Genomic DNA, 26,806 nt, shown 5'->3' on the forward strand with positions numbered 1-26,806 from the left:
TTTGTTTATCCCTGTCAAAGGATATTATCATAACCTTAAATGTCCATTAATGTCTGTAAATAACGCAAAGTACATGCAGCCAAGGAGGGAATATCTGTCACGCCCTGCCCGTAGATTGCTTTGTATGTTTCTATTTTTAGTTTGGTCAGGGTGTGATATGTGGGTGGGTATTCTATGCTGTATGTCTAGGTGTTGTGTTTCTATGTTTTGGCCTGGTATGGTTCCCAATCAGAGGCAGTTGGTTATCCTTGTCTCTGATTGAGAACCATACTTAGGTAGCCTGTTTTCCCACTATGGGTGTGGGTAGTTTTCTCTCTTTGTGTGTCTACATCAGACAGAACTGTTTCGTTTGTTCCACTTTGTTGTTTTTTTGTTCTAGTGTTCAGTTTCTTTATTCAATTTACCATGAACACATACCACGCTGCACCTTGGTCCTCTTCACCTTCTTCCACCTACGAATATCATTACAATATCAAACGCTTTGGATAAGGTGGAAATAAAGATCACATTTCTAGCGCTTTCTCTCTGCTCAGTTTTTCCCCACATAAGCCGGACAATGAAATATTATTGCTAGTAAGTCCGATGCTTTATTCAATGTTTATTGAAGACAATAAACAACTTGTCCGGTTTTGATCAGCCAAGGTGGCATCGATATTAGTCAGAAACATTTATTCTAGTGTCCAAATTGACAACAAAATATAAATAGGATAATTTTGGTCATAAAGTCAGTCTCATCCAAAACAATCCTCACTTGCCCACTTACACAGCTGCACTGATTGCACTCTGTCCAGTCCTACCACAGAACACACAGACAGAGATACAGACTGCCCAGCAGTCACACGCCACACATTTTTTTACTTGAGAAATACTGCACCAAACACCTTAGCTAGATGTAAAACCTCCTCAGAAAAAACATCTAAATTAATCACAGATTCCTTGAGTCTTAGATTCATTCTGACTATTTTGAGGAAGTGATACTGGCTTTGTTCTTATGGTGTCTCATCAAGGACAATCGTAAGTAACTGCCACATCGAACCACACCCCAGAGAATGAAATCTTGTTTTTCTTAATGTGCAACAGAGAAACACATGCGGAATCAGTGCTTTCAGTCCCTCTTTAAAGATTTTCCTCCAATATATATACGACATGTGTTCTCATTCTTCCCAGTCGTTATGTGATTTAGTGGCTTTTAGCACAGCAGGACGGAGCCTCATCTAAAATCCAGAGCATGTAAAAGAGAATGAATATACTCGTTTCATCTTGAGAGAAGAAGAGGCGTGGTGGAAGAGCAACAGATGGACCTGTTTTTATCTATATGGAGGTGATCGCCTCTCCTCCTCTTCCAACGATAGCCTTGTATTTTGTTACTGTGTATGTTGACTGCTGAGTGCTGGCGGGCTTGTGGCTGAGGGCTGACGCAGAAGAGCAGGTTTATAGTCGGAGAGGATATTGCTCCTGATGAACCACAGATTTTCTCCTCAGCATGTTGGCTTGAATTAGAAAGGGGACCCCTAAGCATCCTTAAACGTGATTATCAGAGCAGCAGTTCAGTTGGGTGGAGGATGATTGAATTTGACAGAGCTGTCCCTGTGGAGTTCCCCCCTGTTGTTTCGTTTTAATGTTTCATCTGTGACTCCTCTCGCAGGGCAGATTCCTTTGTCTTTGCCTGTCCTGCGAGAGAGAGAGATGGGATAGTAAAAACAAGCTTAGGCTGTTTATTATCAGTGTTCATCATGGGTTTATGGCCATCACTGCTCTGAAATCACCAGATTACGCCAACCCCACACACAAAATAAATTCAGGCACTGAGATTAAGTCCATCTAGTATATAAGCCCACAATCTCTTTCGCTTGGCTTCCGTCCAAGATCCTATCTACATGCTGATACAGTAATTATTGATGTTCAGTGTGTGAAACAAAGTGAGAACATCAACAACAGAGCAAAATTCTGAATCGTCTCATCTTTACCATGCCAATGACTCCTCATCAAATGAATCAGCCTCCTCAGACATTTGACAGTTAGTTTCATGTCTTTGTTTCCTTGTGAATGCACTTAAGCTCATTTGCTTTTTAGCATGCGGATGTAATGTACAGCAGGGGAAAATAATAAAGAGGAACAACCAATGAATTTCTAAAAATGTATGCTTTTGTGGTAGGAAGAGAGGGACAAGTGACGTTTCTAGTGTCATTCAAAGGACTGTCCTGCTCGGCAGGACTTTATGGAAACAGGCGCCTGCTTTCAAAAGGAGTCTTCAAAAGCAGAAGGCAGCATCATGGATACTGAGTAAGGAAGGAGAAGTGAAGGAGGCTGCATCACAGAGCTCAGTTTAACCAGGGACAACCTTTGTCACTCACAGTGTGGTGTATTAATCTGTGAAAGCTAATCTTCAAACAGATTACGATTAGGGCTATGTGTCGCCAAGGAGATTGTGTGATTTCAAAGAAAGAACACAAGAGTCTTCCATCCATGCAACCCAGGACATGCATGCCAAGACACCACACTAAAACAATATTCATATTATATTTTTGGGCTAAATGGGTGGATGAATGAGGCTTGGGATGATTATGTGCCATTCCCTGGCAGTGACTAGGATGACAAATGGGACAGAAACATATCCCTCTTTTCATCATCCAGCTCTATCTACGTCTGGCACTAAAGTGTTATAAATTCCTGATTCCTCCTACGGTCGTTTTAAGTCCGGACTGTCTGTGAGTTTCACTTCAGTTTCCACTTCAAGGTGGTTTAGTTAATTAGCTTCCTCAAACAACGTGTAAGCATAGTAAGCATCATTAACTTAATCAGTACTTTAATTGTGCCATTTCCATTTGTAGCCAGGGAGGGGAGTGTTCAACTCTGTAGCAGCACTATCGCAGAGGACGATCAGCTCAGCTCAGAGAGATGTTGCCACGCTCATTTGTACATTTTTGCATTGCGCTGCTATTGTTATCTGCAGCCTGTCTCTGCCTATTCCTCCAGGGAAGAGCTTCTCTTCCCCCTCGTTGCCAGAGCCGAGCAAAGCAGAGGAAGGTCAGGACTATAGTGTCACCTCAGCGCCTGGCTCTGGATCTTCTGCGTCACACCACATGATCTCGATGAGGCTGCACTGCCCATGACCCGGGTCTGTACGAGGGGCCTGCCATCCAGGTGGCTGGGCAGCTGTGGTGCTGCCTGGGCTGGCTCTGTTAGTCTCCCTGCTTCCCTGCCTGGCTGCCCGAGCTTTCCCACTGCCTGATCTAATTCGTCTCCTGGCAGATATGCAGCTGCTCAATACAATGTTAAGACTGTTGGCCTGCTAGCTATAAATAGTGTGCAGCACATCGCATCAACAAGCATCAGAGAGATAAACAGAGATAGGGGGGAGAAAACGCAACCCGGCCAGTACATGTTTGCGCTTGTTCAGGTGTGTGTTGTGCGTGTGTTTGTGTGTGTGCACACATGCGTGCGTGTGTGTTCGCTGACACACACACAAACACACAGCCGGAGGCTCCTGGCCGGGTGGGTCTGGTCATCTCCTCTTGTTCTTTGGCCCCTGTCCAAGTCTTTTAATGGGCCCAGAGACAAAGAGTCACCTTGATGACTCAGCCAGCTCTGTGTTAATGTCTCTCCTCTGATGGATCTGAAATGACACTCAGCTGCTGGGGTCCAGAGGCATCGCTTTAGAGTGCAGGAGTTAGCCATCATCACAGAATACGACACGTTTTAAAACCACGGGCTGCCAGATTTACAGGTGACCTGGTACATAGTCGCTACAGACCCTCCCTTGTCCTCTAGCAGCACAACTCCAGTCGAACAAAGAGAAAGCACACAGGGAGATAGCGCTCCTCATCCACCACGGTGTTGATGAAATCTCTATTTTCATTCTCATTTCCTATCTGTGCCAGCAACCTCTTTGATGTTGTTGTTATTCTCTGGACACATTAGGAAAAAAGCAGGTCAATCCACTATGTCGGGCAAATAATAGCTCTTTCTTTTGTGGTTTATTGATAGACTTTATTTGTGTATGTAATTATGATTAGATCAAAGATAATAATTGTGTCTGTTGGAGAGTGGTTTTGTGGTTTGGTATGTAGTTTTAACTTTTCATGCTGTAATTATTTTCATATCATGTTTATGTTTTTTTTTATATGAAAGATAACATTATATTCTGTTCTGGTGATCAAGTGAAAAAGGTTTTGTTCAAGAGACTCTCTCTCAGGCTTGGTAATTAAGAATGATTTCCTCTTCAAAACCGTGAGAGATTCTGCGACTCAAAGCCAATAGGGATTTTTTTGTTGTCTGCAATCATAGAAAGATATATTTCTTTTTTTTTTTTACAATTTGTCTGTTTCTTTTATGAGCCGTTCTTTATTAAAAGGTTCTGATGGGAAAGTCAACCATCAAGAGCTTGTTTTCTTTTCATCTCAAATTCTTTTCACATTTCCTATTGTTTATTCTACCGTTATTACCGGTAGAGTTTTCCCTAGTGCTAAAAGACTGGCTAGCGAGCCTGTGAGTGCAGTAATGTCTTGTAATAAGGGCCAATATGAGGTTGGAGAGCAGAGGAGAGGAGTTAATTCATACCACACTCTGATATCTTCAAACATTTCCACTTTAGACTGGGATTAAAGGCTCTAGACCAGCCATGTAATGACATGCCGTCCCCTCTCTCCTCTCCGGCCTTCACTATTTTGACATCTCTGGGATTTTTTTTACGAGTATTGTTGCTGATTGGTTGTGTATTTGGCCTCATCTCTAGGAAGCGTGATGAAAGCTCATCTGCATTCTGGTCCAGGCATGACGGCCTTAACCCTTGGTTTGCAGGGAGCAGGGTAATTGGCCCTGGCTTTGTGTGTGCAAGTGTGCGAGGCTTCAGCAGCAGCAGCTCCAGCGTGTGTGTGTGTCCTTGGGGGCCTCTCCTCCTCATCACACTGTCTGGTCCAGGAGTGGGTTTCCATGGAAACCATGGAAGAGTTAATGCAGCCCAGGCTCCAAAATTGTATTATCTTTTTTATTTTTCATGGTGAGGCAAATGGTTACAATTCCTGCTTATTCTCATATGCTAATTGAAATAACCATCTTCCAAAATGGCTGGATCTGTTTTCACGCTTGTTTGGACAGGAAACAAAGTTGAAAAAGGGAGGTTGCCATACTATAAATGGTTGCATAGGGCAGCAGAGTATTTTATTTATTTCATTCATTTGATATTTGCTGACCACAGATCAAATTTGGGATGAAAACGAGTGATCCAATTATGAAAATGGTTATCCGGTCCGCGGTTATTGCCACGTTGTCACGGACTGTTGAAGATCTGCTTGTTTTGATTTCTGGCCAAAATCTGTTTGGTTTAGTGACACTTCTTGTATTATTATTTAATGTTCTTAGACAGCATCAGACAGGGCTACATTCTGGACCCCGCCGATGGGCTCTAGATTTTCCATAAATCCTTGTATTAACCCCTGTGTAATCCTGGATGCTCTGTGGTCAGAGGGTAGTGTGTACATAAACACTGCAGATGAAACAGCAGGAAGCTATCCATTTGACAACTGTAATGATTTATTTAAACAGTAAGCTACTTAAATAGTCATTGTTTTGATGTACATTGACATACATTAAAATGGGACTAATTACAGATGTAATAGATTTGGTTTAATGACACCACCCTAATATAGCCCACATTTTAATCAGGGCATTTGTTGTGGATATTACAGATACATTACAGAGACAGAGTGAAACACATGGATTATGCCTTACAGATATTAGCAAATATAATATAATTTGATATGGCACTCCTCCTATCCCAGCTGTATAACGAGAATGAGGGAGTTTCAAATAACCAAATGGCTAGAGCCTGCAGGCCGTGGATTTGAACCCTTCCTTCCCAGAGGTAATTGTTGATTAATTTGTGAGTGCTTTCTCTTGGTGGTGTCCTGTAGAGGGGAGTGACACAGGCAGGTCCAACCAGATTCCTGCTCTGGCCCCCAGGCCCCCGGCTGCTTTGTGTGGGATTTATCTGGCCCTGTGCAGAGGAAGGTGGAGGGGGATCACCCATAATTCTAATCTCCTTTTTTGTCTTCTTTCTTCCCCTTGATAAAGTGGCTGTCCGTTATTATTCTTTGTTATCAGGGATCAGCGGCCGTGTGTGTGGGTGTTGTTCGTGTGTGTGTGTGTTTGCGTGTGTGTGTGTGCATGCACGTGTGTGCGTGCGTGTGTGTGTGACTGAGTATGGGTCACCACCAATTCGAGCCACCCAATTGTGATGCAGACTCCAACGTCATGAGCACTTTTGTTTGAAGCCCTCTGCCTGTCTGTGTTTGGGTGTGAGATTGTGGTTTTAGCGGTTCAAGGAACGTAAATCACCCGATTCTGGGCGGCCTTGTTTATTGGATACGTCCTATATGTCGGGAGTTGATAGTCCCTCCCTTGACAGTCACTGATATAGGAGGAATTTCTTCTTAGAAATCAGCCTTATGAAAAACATAGACCTATAGGACTATAACCTACAGCTCCGACTGTATTCAATTTAAGAAAAGGTTTGTCAATCTTAAAAATGGTCCTCACACTAACATTCATATGCCAGATTGGGAGTTTAAAGATAATATTTAAATGAATGGTTATCCATAATAATAAATATGTCATTTTCATAAGTAGCCTAATCATTTTGATGATTATTAAAGACAAATGAACCAAATCTTCATTACTGGTGTAGTTTAATGGAAACACATTCAGATTACAAAGAATATAACATTTCTAAAATATGCTTCCTTTTTTTCACTATAAAGCGTTTCTGTGATGATAATTATCAGGAGGATTTCCCTGCTCTGTAGCCGCAGACTATTTAGATGACGCACAGCCACTCAGATTCCATATTGAGCATTAGTAACCGAGTGGATGATGTACAAAAGTGTAATACAGTGTAAACATTTATTAAAGTGTAATAAACCCCCTCACACGCTTGGAGTGCGTTATGTTTCGTGCACCGCTCTGGGACCCGCTTCCCTCTGCCAGGAGTGTAAAGAATCCAATGTTCCTCCAGTGAGTGTTTGTTTGCTTGGCTTTGACGTCGGCCCAGACCGGGTCTCAGACACCCACCAGTGACACACACTTTCCTCCCCAGCAGCTCCCCTTACTTACCCCATGTGGTGGCTATTACCCTCCCCTTCCTTCCAACATCTTCTCCTGTTTCCGACATCTCTCTCCACACAGTGTGTGGTGCCAGGTCAGCCAGCTGAGTGCTATTAGTACCTCTCCATTGCCCGATCCAACTAACGGAAAGCCACGCAACTTAATAAGGTCATGAAAAGAGAGAAAAAAAACAAAGGGGGGAAAGAAGAGTTTTGGCTGCCAACGAGGCGTGCACTAATAATGCCAATAAAACAATACAGTCAAGCCTTCTCTGAGAATAATTGCCGATCTGTGTTTTTATTTGAGAAGGCTCTAGGTTAATAAATTGGATAGCATTCAAAACTAGCAAAATGAGGCAATGAAAAATAACGGCTGTAACGGGGAATTATTGTGCCCTGTCTCTCGCTCTTCCTGCACTCGCTTTTATTTCAGGATGAAGGGATAGTAGGCTGGACCTGTTTGGAACAATTATCATAAAATGGCAGTATAGGTTGTGTTTGCCTTCAACTCTCAGCAATGAAAGTATTAGCAAACTTTGTGATCAGGGCAAAGGGCTCAATAACGTCAAGAGCTTTACAATATGGCTGTCAAAAATAACAGGGTGGCCCAAAGAGATTTCGGTCTGAGATTTACAGTATTTCCATACCTCGTTACGTGTCTTTACTGGTTTGCATACCTCTGGGTTCCGATTTGCATAGCATAGGATACATGAAGACAGCTGCTGCTGTTTCCTCCTTAGCTTGTTTAACAAGGGAATCTTCACCTCATAAAAGACAGTTTACTGCACCCTCATTCAGCATGCTACCATTTATTTAGTGACAAGTGTGGCCGCTGCAGTTATTGTGAATGGATTGTCTAATTGAAACAAATGACCAATAACAGATTTACAGGATACTGTTTTACTATCATCCTATCATCCTATCCTGAGACATATGAGACGTAGTCCCACCAGGAAGAGATACGGCAGACAGATAATATGAGACGTAATCCCACCAGGAAGAGATACGGCAGACAGATAATATGAGACGTCGTCCCACCAGGAAGAGATACGGCAGACAGATAATATGAGACGTAGTCCCACCAGGAAGAGATACGGCAGACAGATAATATGAGACGTAGTCCCACCAGGAAGAGATACGGCAGACAGATAATATGAGACGTAGCCCCACCAGGAAGAGATACGGCAGACATATCATATATTTTATTGTAGGATAGTACCTTGGAAAGAGGTTACTAAACGTTGTCTGTGGCCTAATGTTTTGTTTGAATGTGTTAGGGATGGACTCCCTAACAAAAAGGTCCTATAGTAACACCAGTCTTTCTTCCTTAGGATAGAATGAAGTGACTTAGAGAGTCATTATCTAAAGATTAGTGACAGTATCAGACGCTGGCAGTAGTAGCCCCTGAGGTCAGTGGGGCCTTGGCACTGTTTCCTCTGGGGCTGTGTCGAGGAGTGTACTGTGGGGAGGAATGGTGCTCCACTGGGCCGAGGAGGAGACGGCCCCTGAGGGACCGCATGGCTTTACACCAGATTAGCACCGAGAGGAGTGAAGGTTTATCACTGGCTCGCTCTCTCTGTCTCCATAGTCTGGATTCTATCTACCACACAGTCTATCTGATCCAATAATCCAGCCCCAATCACCTGCACTCCATTTGTCAGTCTATCACTCTCCCCTCTCTCCTCTTCATGACGATTACTGTCTGTAACCACCCTTCTTCCTCCACCTCCTCCTCCGCCTCCTCCTCCTCTTCCGCCTCCTCCTATCTCTCTCTTTGCTCTACAGCACCCTACAATCTGCCTGTTCTGTTCCCCTCCATTCACAGGACAAATTGTGTTGTAATGAATTCAGAGTGGAGGGAGCATTTTTCATGTTGTCTTTTCTAATCAGAAGGGAGGTATGCCTGTGTGCATCTCTCTCCAATGTCACTGCTTGGCTTTTCAGAGTCTGGAGTCTGACGTACATGGCGGAGTTAAGAATCAATCTGTGAGGAGAGCTGACACATACAGGTCTTGTGTGTAGCTGCAGATGTCTGTAGCACCGCAGGCATATTGAATATTAATCTTGTGGGTATTTAGGGTCATTTCACTTTTCTAGTGACGTTTAAAGCTGGGTGATTATGTGCTCAGAGCAGCATGGGTGAACGGCTCCATCACCCTCTTACATATCACCCTCTTACTCATCTTATTGAGTCAGACCTTTCTCTCTCTTTATCTCTCTCTCTCTTTCGCCAGCCTCTGAGGAGAAAAAGGCACTTTGTCTTCCAATTTTATTTGATTAATAAAACCATGTGAAGTCATGCTTAAACTCTTTAATATACCCTTCTGTTTAGTATTACTACCCATCTGTCCAGTGGATGTAATATACATTATTTAATTAATGGGGTCAGAAAGTCAGATCCCTTGATGCAGCGTTAATTTCCCCCTATCAGGAGAGAATCAAGTGATTAAGGAAACAAACCAGTGTTCATCTCACTCTTTCAGAAACCTTTAGGCAGCTCAGCCCTTGTGTCCATGGATTGTCTATGGATTTTCTCCACTCTAGCAATTTAACATAAACTTACACACTACTCATTTATTTTGCCTTTTGAAGTGATTTGTGTTCACATGACATCCCCTATGTGAACAGGCTGTTTCTTGCTTTGAATAAGTTAGCCACAGGTAGATCTGATAGGCCGAGCTAGCTTTATGAAAACTGCCACATGCCTTGTGTCTGTCTGTCTGTTATGCATTCCATGACATATTTATGCTGATGTATTCACTCTGTGTCTATGTGAAAGGTGGACGTTATCGTTCACCGAGGGGAGATAGACGCGGATGTATTACCAGCTGGATATGAGGGATAAGGCCTGTATATTATGTTATACTGTATGCCGAGACTCTCACCATTTGCTCTGGTATGAGCCCAGGATCAAGCTAACTGTTGTTTCTGGAGTGTGAACCAAGCCTCAGTCAAACTTGATGAGCATGTCGTTGGAGGAATTTCTGAAATATAATGGCTCTTTGTATTGCCAGCCCACATGGTATCAATTGAAGCAGCTTTTTAAGACCTTCTGGTAAGCCAGTTCAGTTCAGCGCAGGAAAGGTTGAATGCTTGGCGGAAGCAGGTGGAAAGAATTGCTGTAAGACAGAATCCTCGAACGGCCAAATCTGATCACATTATGAAGCCCTAAGTAATGACAGTTCTTAGGAGCAAATCGTCAGTCAAAGGGACCACGATCTGGATAACCTCATAGATGAAAAATAGTCTTTAATAAAGCAACATCGACTGAGCTCCTTTCATTAACTGAGAAAACTCAGGGATTGACAAGTGCCGGGTCGTGAGGGGGATAACATTTAGCAAAGTTGGCAGCCTCTGTACATAAAAGTTGAGGCTAGAGTAAACTGAACCAGTGGGATCACCACACTGGCTGAATACTGTGTACTACAGGAGTGTTCAATGTCTTCCTCAGAAACTATTTATCCAAGCTGACAGCTTTTAGGTCATCCGGGTTATTACCATCTCTGCAGTTCAAACAAGTCTTAATTATTCCAAACGTGCATTAACTTCATGATTGCCTCTCATTCATTTTTACTGGCGATTATAAAACTGGAACAGTGTGTCTATCAAACGGAAAGCTCCATGATTCATCGGCTGCGTGGTGGAACAATGTAATTTCACACGAAAGGGAACATTCGTATGAAAACGTATCCCTTATATAAACATGTGTCAAGAGTTAGAGGTCCTCAGAGGTCCTGGTTAGAGTCTCTAACTCCCTGTCTCTAACTGAGCTGGCCATCAGTCTGTGAAAGCATGCAGAGTATTTGAACCGCTTGGCAGAGGGTCTGCCAGATGTTTCCCTCGCCAAAGGGAACTACCTCTTGGTACATGAATTACTGTGACATTGCTCTAACTCCCATGGCATTCATTTCGAAGCTAAACTTCTTAAGGGAGGCCAAGATTGGAAAGTCTGTATAAGATATATTCTCTGTTAGATTTATGTTTGGTGAACTGTTGACTGACAACCACTCACCCCAGGATCAGATGGATTCAGTACATGTGAGATAATAATCATGTAAATAACTTAAAATATCAGCCCGTTATTGGTTTGCATACATTTACTGTAGTCCCCATACAGTGTGATGTGAACCCCATGGTATGTGATATCTGTACAGAATATGTCCCCTAGGACCAGCAGCACCACAATGGGTCTAAGCCATGGTCAAAAGTAGTATACTAAATAGGGAATAGAGTGTCATTTGGGACACAACCTGTGAGAACAAAGAGCAGTGAGGAGCCAAGCTAGCAGAGCAGAGGAGTCACAGTGATCTTATCTCACACCCTGTTAGAGGAAACCAGAAAAACCAAACAAACCCAAAACTCAGCTGAAAACGATCTCTTCATCATAATGAGCAGTAGCCACTCCAGCCATGCCGCTATATTCTGCCTTACGGAGAGCACACCGGGTGAGGGATGTTGATTGATGCCCTACTCTCACCCCACCGAGCTGCCAGTGCCTAGAGACACACTGGTCCAAGAGCCTGTGTGTTTGTGTGCATGCGTGTGTACGTGCGCGTGTGTGTGTGTGTGTTAGCTCGGAGCCCCCTGTGTTGAGCCCACTCCTGATTCCCCCCTCTCATCACTGCAGTGAGATTAGCACATGGCACACTTTGACTCCTTCTTATTATGACTGAAATAAAGCCATGTGAGCGCCGGTCGGTCAGTGTTAGCCTGTCCCGTGGTGACCCCTCTCTGGCAGGCTCATTGTCTGAGTGTCCAGCACGTCAGCGGAGGGTCCCTGTGGACCTTTATCAGAGAGTAGCCAGACCAGGCAGGGCTACATGGGGATTAAGGTCAGTGTTCCACTCTGCCACAGTGTGTTTGCTCTGCTGATTATGCTTAAAGAAAATGTTTGCATATTGAAATATGGTCAAGTGTTTATTCTCGGCATAATACAGAGGCACTCCACGGCGCAGCAGCTCTCCTCTCATGGAACCCAGAGAGGGTATCAGCGGTGTGCCTGGAGTACCGGCACCTTGTGTTAATGGGCCCAAATATACACAAATGCCTCTTTCTGCTTCTCAAATAGCGTGTTTATAATTATGACTGTTGAGGGCCGTCACTTGTGGTTTAATGAGGTACGGCAGTGTTGTTTACGTTTCTGTGTTGAAAGGCTCAGCAGCCTGATGTGAAGTCACTCGGAGGCAACTGTGGGGTGTAATCGGTGTCGACGCCACATGGTGGGGTCTTTATGAGGCTCGCTGACACTGAGGGTGAAAAATGGCACGAGTTCCTCAGAATATTTATTTCTGCAGATAGGAGTCTTTTAGTCCAATAAGAGAAGGGCAGGAAGCCCTGATGGTGGCAAGGCAATCTCCTGCTCTGGTATTGGCCTCTCCCAGGGGAAGGCTTTTAAAAGGACAGAAAGAAATGTGTACAGCCGCCCGCCACCGCAGTGGCAAAAGGCTTCCATCCCTCCCTCGCTACCTCCCTCCCAGGCCTTAGTGCTATCTCCCTCTCAAAGCCGCTCATTATCTCAGCTCCTGCTTAATGCATGTACATTCAGCCATGAACGGCCAGGAGAGAATTATATATGAGAGAGAGAGAGAGAGAGAGAGAGAGAGAGAGAGAGAGAGAGAGAGAGAGAGAGAGAGAGAGAGAGAGAGAGAGAGAGAGAGAGAGAGAGCAGAGAGAGCAGAGAGAGAGCAGAGAGAGCAGCAGAGAAAGATGTGGAGAGATAGAGAGAGCAGCAGAGAAAGATGTGGAGAGATAGAGAGAGCAGCAGAGAAAGATGTGGAGAGATAGAGAGTGCAGCAGAGATATTAGAGAGAGAGCAGCAGAGATATTAGAAAGAGAGCAGCAGAGATATTAGAGAGAGGAGAGATGGAGAGTGGAGAGAGCAGTAGAGCGAGAGTGGAGAGAGCAGCAGAGAGAGAGTGGAGAGAGCAGCAGAGAGATCCAGAGAGATAGAGAGTGGAGAGATGTTGAGAGTGTGTGGGGGAGAGGAAGGGAGGTAGTGTGAGATGTACAGGGAGTTAGAGAAATTGTGTGTGTTATGCATATGTGCATTAGTCGACACACACTGTGGCCCGGAGAAAAGTTAAACTGTTGTCGCTGTTGATGTCTCTTTCAGTCCTCTTTCTCTCTATTAGACCCCTGCGTGTCTGTGAGAGGGGGGTGAAATTAACAATAACAGAGTGTGAATGAAGGGAGAGACCCAGAGAGAGGGGTAAGAGTAGCTGTACTTCCAGAGCCTTCACTCTTCCCCTGAGTCTCTCCATTATCTGTGGCATGGCAGTACCTGATTAATGAGGAAGCGACAGGATCACCTTGGTTCTGAGGTCAGAGCAGCATATCTCATTTGTTGGAGAGCTACAGAGCACCCCGTCCCTCAGTAATGGAGGCACACAACTTTAGACTCATTCTGGTTTGCCCATATCACTCAAATTGAAAAGACATTGCTTTCATTGTATTTCAAAAGTAGCTTTTAAACTGGCTTTGGGGTGACTGTCTTCGGTTTGATTATTTTCATAAACAGAGATTTTCCAAACACACCCTGCTATTTAGTCTCCCTCTAGACTTATTCCGCAGTCCCTCATCATGGGTTTTTGATGAAATGTGAACACTTTGTCTCACAAAGCAGCAGTGTTCAGCTTGTGCTTTTATTCACAGAGTAGTTAAATGTATACGGCAATTCATATCAAATGCTCCATAACACATAGCATTTTGTGTGACACTAACAATGCCTTGCTTTAATGTTGGCTGGTTTTCTCATCGCAAACATGCCTATTTCCTCAGTCTTAAATGTCAGGCTATCAGGCGGAAGGGATGCGTGCGGGCGGATATGTTCACGCCTCTAAGACTGATTATGAGGGTCTTCACACTTACTCGACTTTTCTCAAAAATGCCCTTGGCTACACATATACTGCAATGTATTCTTGCGAACTTGTCACGTCTCGTCCGAACCTCCGACAGGGCAGGGCAGTGTAAACAGAATTGTCTCATTGAGTCAGCACTCACGGTAAAAATTGTAATAGCATAGCAATGTTTTTAAAACAGCTGAAATGTACAGATATTTACCTTATTTCTTTTTTTTACCTGAAATTGTAGTAACAGCCTGTTACATTCTGAAATTGTCTCCGTAGCTTTGAATCTCAACCGTGTTCATTTTTTTGCTTGACTGCACTGAGCCACCACCAAGGTCTAGGCAGGAAGCAACTCCCCAGGGAATTATCAATGTCGCAGTTTGCCTTTACCTTGTATAATGACCTCCATGATATTGAAAAAATGAAGCCTGGTGTGTTCTAATTAATATGGCAGCTAGTGTGAGCCTAAGAGCTCCTATCAAGCTATGGTTCAGCTAAATGTCAGCATTCAGATACAAATATTTTTGTTTAGCTAGCTTGCTAGTTAACGTTACCTACCTGTGTGGTCTATATTTAAGGAATAAGGCCCGAGCAATGAGGCCAATATACCACGGCTTAGGACTGTTCATAAGCACAATGCAACGTGGAGTACCTGGACACAGCCCTTAGCCGTGGTGTATTGGCAATATACCACAAACCCCCGAGGTGCCTTATTGCTATTGTAAACTGGTCTCAAATGTAATTAGAGCAGTAAAAATACATGTTTTGTCATACCGGTGGTATACAGTCTCATATACCACGGCTGTCAGCCAATCAGCATTTAGGGGTCGAACCACCCCATTTATAATTAAGCAATATGGCCCGAGGGGGTGTGGTATATGGCCAATATACCATGGCTGTTCTTATGCATGACGCAACACAGAGTGCCTGGATACAGACCTTAGCCGTGGTATATAGGCCATATATCACAAACGTCCGAGGTGCCTTATTGCTATTATAAACGGGTTACCAATGTAATTAGAACAGTAAAAATAAGTGGTTTGTCATTCCCGTGGTTTATGGTTTGATATACCACAGCTCTCAGCCAATCAGCATTCAGGACTCAAATCACCCAGTTTGTAATATAATATGAATGACACTGTAGCTAGCTATCAGGAGTTAGCTGTGTCTTGTCAGCTAATTGAATGTGCACGGACGAGAAAACAAACCCTTTAATTGTCAAGGCTCAGGAGAAGACCCAAATGCAGACAGTTTTGAAGTAACATAATTTTATTACAAAAACAGGGGGACAGGCAAACAACAGGTTAAGGGCAGGCAGAGGTTAGTAATCCAGAGCAGAGTCTGAAAGGTACAGAATAGCAGGCAGGCTCAGAGTCAGGACAGGCAGAGGTCAAAACTGGGAAAACTAGAAGACAGGAGCAAGGGAACACCGCTAATAGGCTTGACGAAACAAAAAAAAACTGTCAACAGACAAACAGAGAACACAGGTATAAATACACTGGGGATTATGGGGAAGATGGAGGACACCTGGAGGGGGTGGAGACAATCACAAAGACAGGTGAAACAGATCAAGAAGAAAATAAGAAACTTTGGAAGTTAAGGAAGAAAAGTTTATTGGATTGTTAAATAGTTTGTGCTTACTGGCTAGTGGCTACTTTGATATTTACGGACAATTTGAGTTGCAGTCCAAGAATGTTGCGTTTCCAGCAACAACGAAAGGTAAGGCAAGGATGTAATGTTTATTGAAAAGTAGAAATCTCTTTTGCCACTCCGCTCCTCAAACACTCGTAGTGGGAAAAGGGCCTAAGAGGGGTTGGTAGTGTTAAATATAATTTATTTATATTTACAATGGTTTATTGGTCTTATGTTTGATACTCAACATTGTACTGATAGCAGTATAGGATATATTTTCTTACTTACAGTAACATTTTTTAGATTGTTATTATTTCAGGGCACATCAATAATTGAATCCATAAATCATAAAGAAAAAATATTTTACCTCTAGCAGCATTAACAGCATATAGGCTTGTAATAGGTTTGAAAATCTTGTTGCGCTCTGCATGTGTAAAAAAAAAAGTTAATTATATTCTTGATTAATTTGAATTTGCACATGTTTTATGTTTTCACATGTAAGAGAAAATGTGACTGTAGGGTGTATTGGTCCCATTTCCTCTTGTCAGTGTGTGGATGTGAGATCAAAGGAAGGCAGTCGCCTGTCTCCTTCCAGCCCAACACTAATTTCCTCTCCTCTCCTCCTCTCGTCTCTCCACTCCTCTGAGGCAGATTAATCCAGTTCTCTGCCTTTTCGAAGCAAGAGATGGTTTTTACCCTTAAAAAAAGGAAAAGTGACCATATCAATGTGTTGAGTGTATGTGGGGGCTTGCTGAGAGGAGTATGATGATGTCACTGAGGCTGTCTAGACATGACTGAATATTCTCAGTTGTCTGTTTATTTATGTTGGGGGATGGCACTGTGTGCGCTAGGCTGATGAGTGTTAACACTCCTACCCACCAAGAGACAGACACATGCCCTCCAAACTGCCATGGATTGAGAGCTGTGCAGTGCCAAGGAAAATGAGCTGCGAGAAGAAAACAAAATCACTAGTTTAGTCTACAGTTTCAATCTCCAATGCATTGACACATTATGCATGGGATCTGAAACAAATAGATTAGTGATGATCTCTGAAGTCGGTAAAGATTAGCATCTAATGAGAATAGTCACTTGTCACATCATGGAGAGTGGCCCTGTACCCATTATACTTAATAACAGCACAGCTTTGTAATGGCATCCACATTATATATCCCCCTGACACCTCGCACATCCACATCTGCTGACGTGTGTAGCATGATAGCCTGTGTGCCATGTTGAAGCATCATTTACAAGGACAACCGCTAATCGGACTAGCAGGGGTTCTGTTGAGAAGGGGAAGTGATTATCAAGGTTCCTCTACAGTCAATTCAATTTGTAGCCTATCAAGGCCAGTTTTATTGCAATGCAAATGTGAACTGTATGTAATTAGAAACAAGCTGCTGTCTGTGTCGTGTTGCACAGCGCTAAACTGGCATCTCTTTGAAAATTGTCACGCAATTAAAAAGGTTGGTGTGGGAATGGGGATGAGCCTTACTATGTTCTGGACGTATAATTTGACCATTTATGCCAAATATTCACTACTTTTGAAAGAGACAACCAAATGTAGACAGCTTCGTTGACTTGGATTTCTCCTATCACGAAAGACAAAATGAAATAGATATCTAGCTGTATGTCCTTAATATCTTCACATTTCTGATTTCTTTAAACTGAGTAAGATCCATTGTGATTGAATCAATCTGTCTGCCCCTGCTATGCTCTTAGGCATTTAATTGGTTGAAATGATCTCGCTTTAAATCTAAGTTAATCATTTAAAAAAAAGTGGATTGTCAAGGCCCAAGGGGAGATATTTAATTTTCAGCAGCCCACAATTAGATCACACACTGCTGTGAGGCTAAATGACTTGACCGGAGTTGACCAAAAGCCCTATGCAGAAACTACCAAAAAGATAACACACTACGGGTTGAATGATAATTATTAGGTCAAATTTGATATAAAGATCACAGATGTTATACTTTGTATAAATTGGACAAGCAATCATTCAATAAGTACATACTGGAGGTAGAGTATAATGTGAATGTGATATCCACATTATATTTATATTCAAGGCTGATGAAGCCGCAGCTGTCATATCCTGTGCTGATGACATACTGTATTAAGAGCTCTCCAGTGGCGTATTCCATGATTTAAAAATGGCTCACGTGGATCAGTCCTCACCATTTGATGACATTGTAGATGGTCACTTCTCCCTCTCATTGTCTGTCAGATTGATAGTGACGCATCGAGATGAGTCGTACAGTTCCGGTTTATCCCTGTCTCCTGTGAGGTAGACATTGAGTGTGTTGTTTCTGGACACTGAGATGATGTTATAGCACATCATGAGGTCTGTTTGCTAAATTGGGTCAAAATTGGAAATTAGCCCCTTGCTCTTCTTCAAATATTCATAACATGACATTTCAGATGTAGAGCAGCCCCAGACAGTGCTCCCTAATTGGCCAGTGCATTTATTCATGGTCTCATGTACCCTATTGTTATTGGAGGGAGGGAGGGAGGGCAATACAGACAGAGAGAGAAGGAGAGCAAAAAAAATAAAGAGAACGAGAGAAGAAAACCGACACATGATTGTGGAAACTGAGGGGTTGGCTGTGTATTGGCTGTGTCTTTGTGGCAAGCATGGCACCTCCAGAGTAACGCAGGATCACTGGGAGTGCAAGCGCAAACAATGGCCTCCTTGTCAAAAATGGAACAAATCCCTGAGGAAGAGGTGTCAGTGAAAAGGTTGATGACCTGGCATCTGGCAATTACTGCCAGCCCAGGTCATTAATCAGAGAGGCTCTCAGTCTCTTACTCCGACCGACCGACTCAGCAGCAGTAGCAGCAGCAGTCACACCATGGAGCACCATGGGGGGGGGGGCGGGATGGCCCTTAATGTGCTACGTTTGTCGTACCTATGTTTGTTGCTTATATGGGAGAATAATAATGAATAGCCTGGGATGACTGATCTTTAAAGACCTGAGGAGTTTGACTTTGAGAGAATTCTGATTCAACTGTGTTCCTCTGTGGAGGTACACAGTGTGTGTACCTGTGTGTCTGTTCTGTCTCTGTCAGGCCACATGTGCTGCCTCATGTCACACATGGTAGTGGTGTGTTTGTGTTGTGGATGATGACAGCCGCTGCAGTGTGAGTTCAGATGCCCACTTGAGGCGGAGGAGGACGAATAGGACACTGCAGCAACACTGGCACGACTGCCACATGTCACAGCTGGGCTGTGTGTCGACACTGGCACCAACACGGCTAGCATGTCATAGCTGTTCACTGTGGTGACAGGGGAGCCCTGCTCTCCTCCACACACTGCTACCAGCACAGCCATCAGGCTCAACCCTGGAACCTGGGGTAAAAACCTATCCTCACAGCTGTCATCAGGCTACAGCCCTAGAACCTATGGTAAAAAAAAAACACTATCCACACTGGGTTCACTACAGAGAGGTAGTATATACAGTAAGAGAGAGAGAGAATGTGTGTACTATAGTAGTGTTCTCTATAAGAGTCGCAGTGTTGTAGTATCCTCTCATTACAGCTACTATATTCAGCATGGCAATTACTGCTGTGCCCACTTAAGAAATAGAGAACAAAGTTCATGCTTGTGCCATGTGTAAGAGAGAAGAAGAACGGGAAAAAGCATGTAAGTTAGTGTCTCGTTATTTTGCCATTCTTATACAGAAGCATATAGCACAGTGGCTTTGACAACAGCGTATTCTTGAATATGTTCCATCCAAGACAGACGCTAGCTTTTCATCATTGGATGTTTTATTATATTTTGCTTCATACATTCAGAGTTTTAACTTCAGGAAGGCTCGCTATTTTCAGATGTCTAGTTGTCATTAAAAGATATTCATATTAGAAAATTAGACATGAAGAATACTGGATTCCCTTGTGCTCGCACATCAAACAAAGATTTCTGTGGCAGGCAGTCAGTTCTCCTCCCCCAAACCATCCCCATCCCCTCCCCTTCCTCATCTCTCTCCTTCTCATCTCAAACCCCAAAGCACATCTTTCTAGAGACCCTCACTCCAGACTCCACTAGACCTGGCAACCCCAGGAACTACCTCTGATAAACCCTCCCAATCCTCTGATCATCACCACAGTGTCTCTCTTTGAGGAATCAGAATGAAAAGGGTTGCCGATTTCACCTTCCCTGCTCCAGCGCTAATAGAGTAGATAAGCAGGTCCATATAATTAGAAACCAGTGAAATAATTGTAACAAGGGGCTAAATGCCTAGCTCCAGTTTTAATTAGCCGGTGCTTGAATTAATAATTGCCGCTTTTTAAATCAGAAATCAGTGACTGTTGTTTAGGCTGCTAGATTGGAATAATGGTGGTGGTATTGGCTGCTTTTTACATCTCAATATGTGCGCGTTTCACTGTGATGCACACTGGGCCTGGGAGGGTAGGGGAGGCGGGGAAAAAAACCTGGGTCTATTTGGTTATCTTCCAAGTGCAGCGTAGCTCAGCCAAGATTAAATTCATTGGGTTTACGGTGGATATCAGTATTCGTTTTTTTTATGTTATGTTGGAAAGAGCCAGGGGTGGGAGGCAGGCCAGTCAGTCTGCAGGGGGAGGAGAAGGAAAGAGAGGGGAAGGGAGAAAAAAAAAGCTGCCAATGCTACAATTTTACAGAGAATATCATCATCAACATCACCATCATCATCATTATAAAAACCCTCTCTGCTATTTAAACCATCGCCGGAATGAGAAAAAAAAAGATATGCTGTATATCTCCCATATCCCATAGAATACATGAAAGGGATGATGCAGAAGTGTCATCAGCTATCTGTTATCTGTTACCACTGTAACGTCATGCCTCCATCCCCCGCTTTGCCCTTAGAGGATAGGTGGTTCTCTACAGACACTGTGTTAATGACAAGTCCTGACCTCACACCTCTTAACACTCGTGTGCATTAGACACAGGACTTAGTGCCAGGGGGACTGCTCGGGCACAGTGACAGCTGTAAATTTGATCAATCGGACTGTCAGGGTACACTGGCAGGTGTGGCAAGAGGGGCCGGCGTAAAGATAACTGACGTCTTGCTGTCATTACTGCTAGGGCCCTGCCGTCAATCTCGCCCTGATGCATTCGTTCCCTTCTTTCTCTTCCTCTGTTATTTTTCTTTCCATTCAAATAATTGCCTGTCGCCCTGAAACGGGGCCTCACTTTTCTTTCCCCAGGTCCCCCTTTCCAAAAGAATTTGGTGATGGATTAAATGCTTTGGAAACACCATAGGACCCCGGAGGTGTGTTTGGGGAGAGCAAGGGCAGATTGAAGGCAAACTGATTCCAGCTCTCCGTTCCTGTCTCCTATCTATCACTGCCAATTGCTGTGCCTCTCAGGCCTGGGATCCTCATGCAGTGTTCATCACAGCGACAGAGTCGTAGATGGGAAATGGTTTTATTTGGTTTGAGAAAGCTGTGAAATCCTACTTCATAATTTTAGGGGTACTGTATATTCAGGTATTTAAGTTAGAGTTTTTTTGTTGTTGTTATTATCGCCAACTTGCCTTTTATTTGATTTAAATTGAGCAATTTTGTAACTTTCAATCACATTAGCGTCAATCAGTTTAAAATTGAAATCCTCATTTTGATTGAAGTCATAATAACAAAAGGCACTGTTAACAAAATGGCTGAAACATTTTGATGATCACACAGTGCTGGGTGTTGTTTAATGTGCTGTCTATATAGAGTGGTTACAGGCAGTACCATCTGGTATTTCTAGATGGAGAGCAGAGCAGGTACTCAGGCTTGGCTTTCCATTACCCTTGTCAGTGCATCACTGCTGTGAGTCAGTAGATAATGTGTGCTGCGCTCCGCTCTGCTCTGCACCGGCAGCATGTCTGTCCCAGGTTTGTCCCTCTCACCTTCTACCACCCTTTACACCACTAAAGAACACTACCGCATTGCTGTCACGTCCCCCAGCCCTGGCTGGCCCCTTCCGCAGCCTGCCTTAATGCCCTGCTCCCCAACGGACCCCAGGGGGCTTGGTGGAGGCCCGGGGCCATGGAGCTAACGCTGCTACGTCGCTACGCTAGCTCAGCTCCCACCGCTCCGGGAAGAGCAGCAGCAGTGGTGGAGGAATGTGGGACATTATGCTAATGAGAGGGCTTAGAGCATGGCTCTAATCAAGCGTTGGCGGTGGTTGGACAGCCGCAGGACAGCTCGGCGCAACTTTCACATCAGCGGACAAAGGAGAAAACGGCTGCATGTTACACTGTGGATTTATTACACTGCCTGGCTGGCGATAAGGAGGTTGAGATGTCTGCGCCGCTCACCAAACAGGTCTAACAAACCTTAATGGGAGACGGTGAAGCAGGGGGTTTTCATGTAAGCCAGTCAACCTGTCTTTCTATGACAACTTTTTTTCCCAGTTATTACATATACTGGGAATGTATTTACTAAACTGGCATATTGTGAAAAAGTCAAATTAAGAATTAGATTGGTTTTTGTGTGCTCTTCAATGTAAAGAAATACAAAGTGTGTAAAAAGGAATCAGCATACACTAAAGAGCCTAGAATTCAAGTCCAATTCAAGTCCTGGCACCCAAATGGTGGAACCCAGCCTCCTCCTGAAGCTAGGACAGCAGAGTCCCTGCCCATTTTCTGAAAAACCTGAAACCCTACCTCTTCAAGCAGTATCTTAAATAATCCTCGACCCCGCCCCCCCTTCTAGCTACATTATTGAGGAAAAAATGACTTTCTATGTCTGTGAAGTTGTGGAAAAAGTACCCAATTGTCATACTTCAGTCAAATTAAAGATACCTTAATAGAAAATTACTCAAATGAAAGTGAAAGTCACCCAGTGAAATACTACTTGAGTAAAATTCAAAAATGATTTGTTTTTAAATATACTTAGGTATCAAACGTAGGGGGGACGGCAGGGTAGACTAGTGGTTAGAGCTGTGGACTAGTAACCAGAAGGTTGCAAGTTCAAACCCCTGAGCTGACAAGGTCGTTCTGCCTCTGAACAGGCAGTTAACCCACTGTTCCTAGGCAGTCATTGAAAATAAGAATTTGTTCTTAACTGACTTGCCTAGTTAAATAAAGGTTAAAAAATATATATATATATATATATAAATAATTTCAAATTCCTTATATTAAGCAAACCAGACGCCACAATTTTCTTGTTTATTTTTGTTTATGGTTAGCCAGGGGCAGTCTCCAATACTCAGACATAATTTACAAACACATTTTACAAACCCCCCTATTTAAAAAATAATAATAAATAATAAACAAATACAAACCAAAAAGGCATTGATGTTTAGTGAGTCCGCCAGTAGGGATTTTCTCTTGATAAGTAGATTAATGGACCATTTTCCTGTTCTTTTGGGTGTCAGGGAAAATGTATGGAGTGAAAAGTACATTATTTTCTTCAGGAATGTAGTGAAGTAAAATTAAAAGTTGTGAGAAATATAAATAGTAAAGTAAAGTACAGACCAAAAAAACGACTTAAGTGGTACTTTAAAGTATTTTTTACTTAAGTACTTCACACCACTGTGCCTGTGATATGTGGTTGTCCCACCAAGCTATCTTAAGATGTATGTGCTAACTGTAAGTTGCTCTGGATAAGAGCGTCTGCTAAATTACTAAAATGTAAATGTAAAATGTAAATTCAATAGGTCTACATCTTAAGACCCGCTCTGTGTTGATAAATAAACTGTGCTTTGAAAGTCATTTGACAATACATTTGCTCCTCTTGGATAAGCGATCCCTTTCTCTCCAACAGTGCCTTGCCTTGGCAGTGTTTTGTAAGTATTTGTGTGACAATCCACTTCCTTTATCTCCAGGGCCGCCTATCCTTCATCTGCTTAGTGTCAGCTTGTGCCTATTAGACAGATATGGGCTTCCCATACATCTTTTCAGGGAAAGGGATTTCAATGTTTCTCCGTGGCATGCCAGCTGTGATTACTCTGATTCTACTCTGATGGTCTGGCCTCGTCTTCTTCTACTTGTCTCCCCATGCAGTCATTACGAGCAGGACCGCAGTGCGCTCAAGAAGAGGGAGTGGGAGCGGCGGACTCAGGAGGTGCAACAGGACGAAGATCTCTTCTCCTCCGGGTTTAATCTATTCGGGGAGCCGTACAAGGTAAGGGCCTGGGAAGGAAGGAGGAAGGGGTGGGAGGAGGTGGGGAGGAGGGTTGTCAGCATCCAGCATCCATCCCTTTTTCTAGGACATAACCTGGCAACAGGCATGATGGAAGTCGCTAAATAAAATAAGAGTATTCCTCCAACTTAAACTTGTATAGATGTATAAAGAACACATTAACCCCCAGTAACTGAGCAGTCTTGTCAGTCTATCTCCAGTCTACTCTGGCTCCTCCAGTCTTTGGGTTCCATCAGTGTCTGCCAGTCTCCAAAAGCACATTATCCACTGCCTGCCAGATCTGTGTGTGTTCTCTCATGCTCTGTGTGTTACTGGATGAATGAGACACCACAGATGGTCAAAACAGTATTTCTATAGTGGGCCAAAAGCAGCTTCTTCTATGCCTTCCCTCATGTCCTGTTACTTTATGTTATATTAATTGAAGGGATTGGAGACAACCGACTGCATCCAAGCAGATTACTATCCATGCGGGGACTGTAGGAATAGACAGCTAATGTGGAAAGGATAAGATATTACAAATGTAGAATTGTTTATAAAATGATCTGCTTCGCTATATTCCGTGAAATGCTTTGCTGTTCATGCTATAATGATGTTATGTTTTGCTGTAGCGTGTATTTTCCATTGTGCACTGAACACATCCCTTAGGCCCCCCATTTTGTCCATTTGAATGATGTGCAGTAGAGTAATGACACATGTGAACGATGATCACACCTCTCATGTGTACGTCATGGAGGTGCCATGCAGTCTCAGTCCTTCATGTCTCCCCTTCTTTCCTGTATGATATGTATCCATTGGCTGACTGGCTGCAGACAGGTGACAAGACCGATACTTGAGGAGAGTGTGTTGGTGTGTGTGTGTGTGTGTGTGTGTGTGTGTGTGTGTGTGTGTGTGTGTGTGTGTGTGTGTGTGTGTGTGTGTGTGTGTGTGTGTGTGTGTGTGTGTGTGTGTGTGTGTGTGTGTGTGTGTGTGTGTGTGTGTGTGTGTGTGTGTGTGTGTGTGTGTGTGTGTGTGTGTGTGTGTGTGTGTGTGTGTGTGTGTGTGTGTGTGTGTGTGTGTGTGTGTGTGTGTGTGTGAGTAGCTAAGCAGTGTCAATAGAGAGGGATTCTCCTGTGTGTGTGTTGTGAGCAGGATCAATGGAAGCCGAAGGTATGAGGGCAGTCAGGGCATTGTTCCACAGCCAAGCTTGGGATCTCTTAGCTAACTAACTGGACAGATGGGGGACTCAGTCAAGAGGACTGTCATGTTTTTACTTGGGCCAAGGTGTCCCTTTTTAAAGAACCCTATCTTCTTTCTCAATCACTCATTGCTTTCTCTTCTCCCTCTCTGTGTATCAATCCACCTAGGTTCTTTCCCCTTTTACTGTATTTGTGTTTTCTATCATGGCCATTCTGACAGACATGGAAAACGGTTATCGCTGTAATCAAAGAATACTGATTCGGAAAACTGCCATTGTAACTGTGATAAAATTATCGCTATTGGTTATCACAAATCGTGTTGAGTCCCATTTAATTGAGATATGTGCCACAAATATTCTCACAAGGTTCCCTGTGTGTTTCTTTGGTTTTGGAGAGCCATCATGTTTCCCAACATGTTGTGTTGCTGCATTATTTCCTCCTCTGTACCAGCCTGATTGGGTAATTAAAAGTGATTAAGACTGATCTGAATAAGTCCTCGTTATCCGCACCTGGTATAATTCATCACTGCAAAGGAAACGTTCCTTCAAGATCATACACACTATTTATACTTTCATACAGTAAATAGCTTTCTAACACTACAGATGATCTGTAAACGGCACCTTTAGAGAGAGTGTGGCTTTCAAGGAAAGAGGGCGTGGAACCTGTCCATCACATCAACACGGAGGTTGACGTATTTGTGGAAATAAACAAGTAGTGACTGTGTTCCCTTTTGAAGGCTAATTGCCCATGTCACATGACACGGTGCGGTCTCCCCTCAATGCGGCTTCGCTTCAATAGTGGATCAACGGCACCGCACATAAATACACACGCACATACACAGGGGAGCACGCACGTGCGCACACAGACGAAACCGTTCATCTTCATCTGATCGCCCACTGCTCCTCTTAGCCTGGGAAATTAGGTTCCAGAACACATGAGTGTTCTCTTAAACACACGCAACCTCTCTGCGAACTGGGTCACACTTAATGACAGAAAAACAGGCACACAGAGCTATCTACTCCCTTTATTTGAATTTATACTAAAATAGGATGTCTCTACCCCTTATATAGGACTGTGTGAAATTTAATTGTGGATGCTAGTATGTGAGTATGTATGTGTCTTTGTGGAAATGGGGTGTGTTTTTGTGGGTAGGAGGATGTGTGTGTGTGTTTGTCTGCTCATGCTCATGTTGGTGTGTTTGTGTGTGTGTGAAGGAATGCGCTGGCCCAGCATTCTTCCAGTGACTAAGCAGACAGACAGCAGGGGTAATGGGGAAAGGAACTCTCAGTCTAGGTGGGTGGACTGGTACAACCCAAGAGTCAGACAAAGAGCAATTTCTTAGCCTTTCAGTAAATATGCTTGTTTGGAATTTGACCTTTGACAACATTTTACAGACGCTGATGTGACTGTATCATGAGAGAACATCCTCATTAACTTTGGTTTAGATTATCAACAGCTAGAGTACAGTGAGGTCACATATTAACTTATGTATTGTCAATCATGTAACTGCACTTTCCGAAATATAGATAGCTTTCACCAAGCTATACTGTAGTTAGAGGATTACAGACTGAGACAGATCTGTTCTCCAGACCCCCACAGTGTCAGCTAATAGTCATTGATGTCATCACATCTGCAGGAAAATGGACTCTCCACTCCAGGCTTTAGTATTTGGGCATGTAAGCTGGGGGGACTTAAGGGCCGGTAAAGATGATGTGTGTTTAGAAACCAATGTGTCCTGTTAGTGCTTGACTGGTTCAGTGATACTTTCTCCTTAGCCCCCTCTCTCTTCCCCTCTCTCTCCCAGCCTAGTGCTCGGTAGAGAGTAATAGCAGTACTTTCCTCTCCTCTGTGAAACACTGTTTGTAGTTCTCCCACATCTCAGGCCGCTATTAGTTAATCCCCCCTTTAATCCTGTTTAATGGAACTATGCTGTTAGCAGCTATTTGGG

At 43.5% G+C, this 26,806-nt stretch overlaps 1 protein-coding gene across 2 annotated transcripts in view; it reads left to right on the forward strand.

Annotated features, from left to right (window-relative positions):
• LOC118375083 (AF4/FMR2 family member 2-like) overlaps positions 1-26,806 on the forward strand; it is a 167,242-nt gene that overhangs the window by 16,014 nt on the left and 124,422 nt on the right. For both annotated transcript variants that reach the window (XM_035761578.2, XM_035761586.2), the window contains exon 2: positions 23,545-23,665. In XM_035761578.2, coding sequence (XP_035617471.1) covers positions 23,545-23,665 — 121 coding nt within the window. The remainder of the gene's footprint in view (positions 1-23,544; positions 23,666-26,806) is intronic.

Source organism: Oncorhynchus keta, chromosome 4, assembly GCF_023373465.1.
Source record: "Oncorhynchus keta strain PuntledgeMale-10-30-2019 chromosome 4, Oket_V2, whole genome shotgun sequence".
NCBI classification, from domain to species: domain Eukaryota; kingdom Metazoa; phylum Chordata; class Actinopteri; order Salmoniformes; family Salmonidae; genus Oncorhynchus; species Oncorhynchus keta.